The 9,097-nt window shown below is 40.4% G+C and overlaps 1 protein-coding gene across 2 annotated transcripts in view; it reads left to right on the forward strand.

Annotated features, from left to right (window-relative positions):
• Positions 1 to 6,726, forward strand: part of MBOAT1 (membrane bound O-acyltransferase domain containing 1) — a 58,444-nt gene extending 51,718 nt beyond the window's left edge. For both annotated transcript variants that reach the window (XM_058025079.1, XM_058025086.1), the window contains 4 exons: positions 363 to 427; positions 1,755 to 1,887; positions 3,034 to 3,185; positions 4,923 to 6,726. In XM_058025079.1, coding sequence (XP_057881062.1) covers positions 363 to 427; positions 1,755 to 1,887; positions 3,034 to 3,185; positions 4,923 to 5,055 — 483 coding nt within the window. In that variant the 3' untranslated portion in view covers positions 5,056 to 6,726. The remainder of the gene's footprint in view (positions 1 to 362; positions 428 to 1,754; positions 1,888 to 3,033; positions 3,186 to 4,922) is intronic.
• Positions 6,727 to 9,097: the final 2,371 nt, after the last annotated feature.

A 9,097-nucleotide genomic window follows, 5' to 3' on the forward strand; every position in this document is an offset into this window, starting at 1 on the left:
ACATAATGGGTGGCAAGATATCTCTTCCAGAAATAAAGCTGTTTATGAACTGAAACGAAGGCCAAGCATATAAAACAAGAAAACTTCTCAGATTGCCCATTATTTGAAAAGTAACCAAACACTGTATTTAATTATATGAGACAAAGTGAGATTTTAGAGCAAGTGCCAAGTGTTAGCAGTGAGTAATCAGCCTATTTAATGTCCCTCCCAAGTCATATTAGTATAATGATGGATTGTGGCACAGTCATCATAAAAGTTAGCTGCTAGAATTAATATTTTCCATGTACCTCCCTGCTAATTTAAATTGCAAGTAGTATTTTACAGGCTTCATTGCTAACATTTCATGTGAATTTCTTTTTTAGACTGCAACAAGTTTTAAAATGTACATTGAAAACTGGAACATTCAGACAGCTGCCTGGCTGAAACGGTAAGAGTAATGAAACAGTTATGTGCTTGTGAGATCCAAAAGCTCTCCATGGCATGGAAAAACACTACTTGGTAGCTCTCCTAAATGTAAAGTTTCTTGTTCTTCCTTTATTTCCTATGTCTGTAATAGTTGGTGCAATACAAGAGTATTTGGTGCTGTAAAGTTTCATTGCTGCAAGTGTAAAATGCTCCTATTTTATATATGAGCAGCAAAGTCATAAACAAACTCTTCAAAATTTCCATAATAGAAAGCAATAGCATTTTGTGGTTTCCCTCCATTAACTTTCCTGTACTGTTTTGCTTTGCTATGTTATGTTCCCCACACTGAGGTGAGTCTTGCTGTGTCACTGGGATCCAGAAATTCAATGAGAAATAAGATCAAAATCTTCAGAGCCCCAGTGTAGTCTGGTTTGGAGTTACCCTAAGATGCTTGCCAGGCAGTCCTTGTTTAGGATATGGGGAAGATACTTATAGCACTGAGAGGATCTGGTTTTAACCTTTGACTGTTAAGGCACATATTATAAATAGTAGCATAAGTCCAAATTTTGTAGATTGGACTGTGTCTCATTACTCATTTCACTTTGTGGTGTGATTAAAGCTCAGCATACAGTTGACATAGTGTCTGAAATGCAGACACAGATTTATTGTAGTTATTGTAACTAAATCTATACATCTTAAAAGTCAATATCTACTATTTTTCATTATTCAAATGGTTCCTGGTAAAAAAATTATTATCTCGACTTGTTTCTGTGGAGCACAGCATTTGATTTAAACTTCAGATAGCCAAATAGACTGGGTGTTGTTTTCTTGAACTGTTATCCTTGTATCTCGGGAGTAAGATTTTTGCTGCTAAAGTTAGCTGGAATCCCCTGTTTTGCAATAGTTTATGGCACTCCCTGTTGTTCCCAGCATCTGCCAGATAACTGTGCCTAAAAATACCTCTCTTCACTAGAGTGAAGGGTGGGGTCACATCTATTTGTCTTTCAACTTGCTCTTGATCTGTCATCACAGTTTGGAAGGGTAACGTATGATTCCAGATAGAGATGTAAAGGTGAACAAAGTCTTGCCTGCCCTTTATTCCATTATTGATTTGAATGCTTTGAGCACCAGAAATATTTGTACTGGCACTCTTTGGGAACTCATTTGCATATAAGCATGCTTCCTCATTCCATCTAAACCTCCATTTAAATGGAGAGTGTCTCATGCCCTAGTCTGTGACTAAACCAAGATAAGATAGCTAAGAAAACAAAGTGAGACCTTAGAAACAGAAGGATTTCGAGCACAGTGGCCACTGTTCAACCTCTTCTGTTTTGTTTTCATTTTTGCAGTGTCTGCTATGACAGAGCTCCCTGGTACCCCACGGCTTTAACATTTATCCTGTCGGCCCTGTGGCATGGTATCTACCCTGGATATTATTTTACGTTTCTCACTGGAATCCTTATCACACTCGCAGCCAGAGCAGTATGTACCTTTCATTGTTCTCTTCTAAGGCTAGACATTATCCAGCTGTCAGCTGCACCCTCACATGGTCAAGCAGTTTCTCCCTGCTGTGAGCCCTCTTTCATGCCTTTGCAGGCTTGATGCTCACTGAAACTCTGTTCTGTATTGATGCTAATTGCAAAGTACCCGGCAGTTATAACCAACACCAATTCTGGACATGATGCACTGCTGTCCCTGACTGTCAGAGGAAATGTTGCTTCAGGATGTATAGTTAGGGGTGCCACCAGCTATGTCCATGCAGTCAAATCAGCTTGGGATTCAAGGTCCTGTGGGATTCCAGACTTCTGCTGGGTCATGTTGCCTGTATGCTGGCTTGTAATTAACTCTGGGCCCAGTCTTGCACAAGAAGCTGCTGTGGGTTGAGGATTAGCTGAAACTTGAACACTTTGTGTGGATGCAATTGATGCAGTAAAATGGTCTGGGTGTTTATGGGCCTCATTTTGTATACAGTCACCAAAGACAGAACAGGGTTCATGTCTCACTGTTGTTAAATTTATCACTGTTGATCTTTCAGGCTGAACCAGACACTTGTGCTGGGCTGGGAAGCACCACTGTTGTCTTTTGTATATGACTATGGATAAATAACCAGGTTAATCTGAAAGGAGAATTAAACTAGTGACCGGTATTAAACACTATTGCTAGAGCAGGTTGCTTTGCCTCTCACGTGTGAAGATTTCACAGATGTTAAACTAACTTAAAATCTATAGGGAATGGCACATACTTGTAGGTATAAGCACTTACTTGTTAATTTAAAGTAACTTTGATTTACTGTTGATAACCAGTAAGAAATGAAAGTCAGGAGGGAGGAACAGCTTTCCTCCCAAAAAATATTGTGCCATACATCCAGAATGAGAGAGTCTACACCTGTGGTTTTGACAGAGCAAACTGGGGGCCACTTCTCTGTTTGCCACTGGTTGACTGTGAGATCTTGAAAATGCCAGTCCGTACATGTCTGTATTCCTGCTCCCAGTGCTTTGTAACTGATGAATAAACCTTCCTGTGATACTAATGCTGATGGTAAACAGAGTCATGCACTGCTGTGTGTCTGTGTGGCTTTGCCCAAGAAATGTTTATATGATTTTCTGCTTACTTTTCCCTGACCTGCAGATAAGGAACAACTGCAGACATTACTTCCTCTCGCCAGTGCCTCTGAAGATAGCCTACGACGTGGTTACCTGGGCGGTCACTCAGCTGGCTGTGTGCTACACGGTCGCACCATTCGTCATGCTGGCTGTGGAGCCCACCATAAAGTTCTACAAGTGAGTCCCCTGCCCTTGACTTTACTCTCCAGGGTGCAACAGACTTGCTTTAAATAACCCAAACCATGCTGAAAGGCAGTTAGCATTCCATCAAATTTGAAAGAAGCCCAGACATGATGCTTGCTAAAGTAGAAGAGGTGACTTTTGCACTCCTGTAATGTAATGAGATTATAACAATGCCAAGGCAGAGCACTTTGGTTGTTCTTCTCATTCTATGTCCTTACATGACCTTTCATATAGTGGGTTTCCATTTCCAAAACAGCTGGGCCTCAACCACTAGCAGTAGCCAAGGCTGAAGAGGTTAAGAATAATGTGAGTTGGCAGTAGGAAGGAGGTGCTGAGCAAAGACCAGGCTTTCAGCTGCTCAATGCGTATAAGGGGAGGTGTGATGGAGCAGCAGGAGATGTGGAGGGCTCCTGGCAGAGCATTGCTCCTTGAAATCAGTGTGCTTTTCATTACAAAAGTATGCTTCTCTTATTACAAAGGGAGTACTTCCCTAGATTCCTTAAAAATAAGAAAACACTGGTGTTGCAGAGCACATTGAATGTGCTCTAATAAAACCAAGTTGAAATAGAAAAAATGAGAAAATAAGTAGAAAAGGGAAACAGGACTACATGGCGTTACTCTTCTTTCATTTTACTGTCAATATAGAGTGACAGCTTTTGGTTCAGAAGAAAGTCAATTCCCTCCACCAACATAAAAGACACAAAGCTGGTAGTCAAGATAGCTGCTGTCTGTTTGCAGGAGGCTGAATTTCAACATTTTCTATTCCTGTTTCTTGAAACATTTGATTTCAACACAGAAAACTTATGATGGAGTAAAAATTTTTCCAGATCTTTCTTAGCTTCATTTCTTAATAATTTTGCCGTGGTGACTTTTGCCCTGGTTAACTTTGAACATAGTTAACATTTGAACTTAGAGACTTGTAAGCAAGAAAATGTTATGCTTTTGGACCATGGCATGAATTTTTGGAGAACTTCACACCACAAGCAGTGGTCTTAAGCACCTTACAAGGATATTAAAAACTATGGTAAGAAGCATAGATGAGACCACAGAAATGTGCATTGCTATGTTTAACAGCTGGACCATACTGGTCCCAGTCACCATCTTCCCCAAGCTGCCAGAACCTCATCTATTTGATTTAAGTATTTTTTATTTCTCTTTGAACTTGTGTATACTGAATTATTTGAAATAAAAATATTTGATGTTTAGAAACATACCAAATACAGATATCTCTGAGCAGTTACCTTCAAAAATGCAAGCCTTCTGTAAACGTCATTACCTGACCTTCTTCAGTTAAAAGTTGAGTGTTTTGATTTATTTCAGATCTCAGCACTTTCGTTGAATTTATTTCTTTCTGTCACTTTTTAAAATTCTTCTTGAACCATGAGTGATATTTCTTCACAACTTGGCCTTGTAAATTCTAATATTAGAAGAGAGATGGGCTGAATAAGTCTGGGGTTGAATTAGATGGGTTTATCTGAGCTGTCAGACTTTGGATTCTAGGGTTTGCTGATGGTTGCCTTGCCCTATTATCGTCCACAGCAGCATTTTCATCCATGCCAGCAGACATCATATTCCAAGACTTTGTGAAATTCAAGGGTATATTTTTGTGCTTTCTAGGTCAGGTTCATACATCCTGCATTCATTCCTTAGCACTAAATTCTGCATATTGGGACTGCAGAATTCCTGTTTTTCCCAACAAAAATATAATATTCTTTCTGCTTTTGTTCCCAGGTCTGTGTATTTTCACATGCACATTCTAAGCATCCTGGTGTTGCTCCTGTTACCAGCCAGACCTCAAACCCACTCTGTAAGAAGGGCTCAGAATCAGGCCATGCTGAACTCTATTAAAAACAAAGACAAATGATGCCTCCAAAGAAAACTGCCAGCATTGGGAAATCAATCTGTTGAATTGTAAACAAAAAAAAAAGGAAGAAAAACGGGTTGCAGGAGGATCAAAGTACAAGACAAGTGGCATTTCTCTTGGCTATCTTAAATTCTTACTGGAGAGGGCAGAGAAGAGCCTGAATGACTGTAATTCAAATTATTCCAGATAATGGAGATTTTACAGGCAACGTTTACAGGCTCATGGGGCATTCAATTTTTATAGTAAATATTTTTATGAAGTGTTTTTATATATTTAAACTTTTTCACAGAGAGGCATTTTTTCTCTTTTACAGAAATACACAACTATTAATCAACAAATGATCTTGTGATTAGAGAGAGGGACAGAAAGCAGCTAGCAAATGTTAGACCAGCTGCCTGATAGCCTGGTGCTGTGGGCAGCTGTCAGGGGAAACTTTTCATCTCTTAGCTGTGGAGAGAGATGGTGCAAGTAGAATAGTACAGGCATGGGGTTGCTCAAGGTGCTGGCACTAACTCGTGCCCCAGCAGGGGAAGGGGGAGCGGGGCTTTCCCTGGAAAACCGCGGAGCAGGGACTGCAGCCTGAGCTGGGCAGCAAAGGTACTTCACATCCTTCACTGTGACACCTGCTGGTGATGAGGGCAAGACAAGTCCCTTGGGATTCGCTGTCTGGGAGCAGTGATAACTGGCTAAGCCAAAATTTAAAGCCAAGTAAAAGAAAAACAAAGGACAAAAGGGGGAACTCAAATCTAGAGTAAAAGAAGGGACATACAGCCTGTGGTCTGTAGAGTTGTGCTTCTCTAATGACACAGCTGGTGCTCATTGCTACATCAGCCTTACTTTGTAGTCTTAGTGATGCAGCACTTCCTTTTTGGTATCAAAATGCATGAGGAGCCATATAGGGTTAGTGTTTTAAAACCTGCAGTTATGGGTTAAATCTGAAAAAGCTTTCTAGTGGATCAGACTGTTGTACTCAAAAACATCCCATCTTAAGGAGGGGTTACATTCCAGCAGGTAACACTAATAGGAAACCTGAACAGTAATTATCACTGTCATAATAAATCATTCTCTACAAAATACTGTGATCACCACAAGAGTCAAGACTGAGTCCTTGTGTGATCTTGACATCTGACTTAACTGTTGATGCAAGTTTCTCTGCTTGTAAAGTCCTTGACTTACAGGGATGTTTTGAGGCTTGATTCCTAAGCGCTTGTTGTGCATCGAGATAACCTGCTGCAAAATGCTGTGTCAGGCTTTTTTATAATTTTTTTTCTTAAATCCACTTAACCCAGTAAAATAGACTGGTACCACACATCAAAACCAACTGAAGCATTTTTTAAAAATGTTTTCCAGGAATGTTTTTTCAGGATTTTGTAGAAGCAGTTCCTTTGTTAATGTATTGGTATTACTTTATCGACATTTAACTAATGTGTGATTGAGGAAAGAACCCGCTGTTTACTGCATTCTGATTTTTGTGTCAGATTAGAGTTTTGCAGAATCTTCATGTTTTGAGAAGAAACAAATCAATGAAACCAACACAGTTCCAAAAAAAGTGATTTTTTTTCATTGATGGGAATTTTTTGTCCTGTGACCACATTATGATTTAGAACATAGTTCATGGAAGAGTTTATTTGCTAATTTATTTTAAAGGGCAAGATGGGATTAAAAGATTGATCTGAATAAACAATTTGCTTTGTGTCACTGCCTGGCATTATTGATCACTAATGTCTAATGTGAAAAACGGGTGAGTGGGTGGGTGAAATCACACTTCTGAGGGGAGATGTTCAGGTCTGCTGGATTTTACAGCAGCTGAGCTTTCCGTCCTGCTCCTGCTGAAACAGAGACAAGGTGACCCCTGTCTGTTTTCATGGCAGCTTTGCCCTTAACTTGGCTGGTCTTTTTTTGTCATGGTATGTGTGTTCTCCTTGTGGCACCAGCCTCAGTTGCATTTTGGGCATCTAATGCTTCCCTTGAGGTCTGATTGTGCCATTCCAATGTCCTGTGGGAGGGAACCAGGGCACATCCCCAGAAATGGATGGGGAGTTGGGTGCTGCCGGCCCTGGAATCCTGTGGGCTGAAGCCAGTCTGCAATTGCCTCTCAGAAAAAAAAAAAAAAAAAGCAGCAGTGTGAGCTCTGCCAGAGCCAGCAAAATTCACATAAACGCCGGGCTTTGGCAAAAGTGAGGAAGGCAAATGTTCCCAGCAGGTTGGCCTTAGCACCTGCTTTGGAAAAAGAGTGCTGTCAAAGGGGTTTGGGGGTCTGCACCTGCTGCTCTGTGCCTGAGATCTCCTGCATGGCTTGTGCCCTGTTCTGCAGCTTCCTGAGCTGTGCACATTCAAGAGAAGCCAGGTATGACCAGAGGGGTTTCTCTTCTAGTGTTTCCCCAGGTGAAACTTGCTTATATGTAATGCCATTGACTTATGTTGTAGTTTCAGCTCCTACAATGTGATGAATTAGTCTGGGCTAGTGAGAAAACTGTTACTCTCCTGTCATGTTGCCTTCTCAGTCTGAACCTGTGCCTGAAAACAGGTGCCCTGGGAATCAAAGAGAGCCAGTCATAGAGATTTAATGTCATATGTTACATGAGCCAAAATTGAAACTGGCTTTTTGAAACATGGCATTTGCAGGGAAACTTGGTGGTTGAATTAGTCTTAAAGCTGGGTGGAAAAGAAGAAAATTACCTAAAATCTTTGCTGTAATATGTTACTATGGACTAGGCAGCAAACCTAGCCAAATGTGGCAGTCCTGCAAAGCTAACACAGAGTGGATATAAGTGGCTGTAAAAAACTCCTTTGAAAAAAAAAGGCTGTTAGCTTTGAGGTTACCTTGATCAATCTGTTGTGTTGAGCCTTCCTCTCCTTTTCTTCTTCTCAGGGGGATATTTTGTTTTATAGAAAGACTGCAAACAGATGCTACTCTTTAGAGGAAATTCATGCTAGCAATGTGCATCTACTTTGCAGAGGAGTATGTAATTCAAAGAGCCAAAGTAGAGATTTAGGTTAGAAAAAGATGATGTCAGGAACTTGAATTCTGGTAATTCTAATTCTAGTGTAATTTGAGAGTGTGTTTCAGTGATCAAAATACATGGTGGTGATTACCAACATGTTATTAGTTTCTGATCTCTCTCTGGGTTCTTAGTGCTGCAAAAAACTCAAGAGCATCTAGAGAGATTCTGAAGAGAGCAACAATTTTGATGGCTTTTAAGAAAGAAATACAGGACTATCACACAGAAATGAGAAAGGTAGATTGTACTGGATGGACAAAGGCTGAGTTTAAATAGACAATACCAAAAAGACACCACCACCATTACCGCCTTGGATTGAAGGCATATTCTAGCTGCTGTTTTTCAGCATATTTTGATTTTTCTAAACTAGAAGTTGAGATGCACTTGGAAGAGAAAACTGAATAAAGAATAAAGCTTCATTTCAACTTAACTATGGGTCTGGTATTTAAAGAAGCAAGTGTTCAGCAATTTCTTCAGTGAACTGAATGCACAATTTATATTTTTACTGTCCTGTAAGCTGTCCCCCGTCCTAGGTACATTACTGCATGTCCACTTGGAGCTTGCCAAGCAATGGAGGCAGCACAGAAGTGGGATACAAGGTGGGCAGATATTTTTTTCTCCCTGTTTGGCTGCTCTGTTTTGTATGCAAACATTGCACATAGCTGGGATTTTTGTATCACTTAAAATGAAGTAGGTGGGTGAGAAAGCTGTAGATTTTTACTCTGTTGGTAGATGTTTGCATAAAGCTGCAAACTTACCTCTCTACACATGTAAAAGCAGGCCCAGCAATCCTGATCTGGATTTTGTAGAAATACAAGTTGAAATCCCAACATCCAAGGAAGTTTAGGGGCAAAATTCCTATCGGTGAGGTTAGTGACTCATGTTTAAACCCTCTGTCTTCTTATCTCTGAACTGAGGACTTCAGAAAAATTATCTACTGGCTGCAGAATAAATAAAAACTTGTCTTTAATGTATAAGGGTAGAATCCCCATAGTCCACCTGCTGTGGACAGAGGGAGAGCATGTGTGTCTCCTCATCCT

This window comes from Melospiza georgiana, chromosome 1 (genome assembly GCF_028018845.1).
Source record: "Melospiza georgiana isolate bMelGeo1 chromosome 1, bMelGeo1.pri, whole genome shotgun sequence".
NCBI lineage: Eukaryota > Metazoa > Chordata > Aves > Passeriformes > Passerellidae > Melospiza > Melospiza georgiana.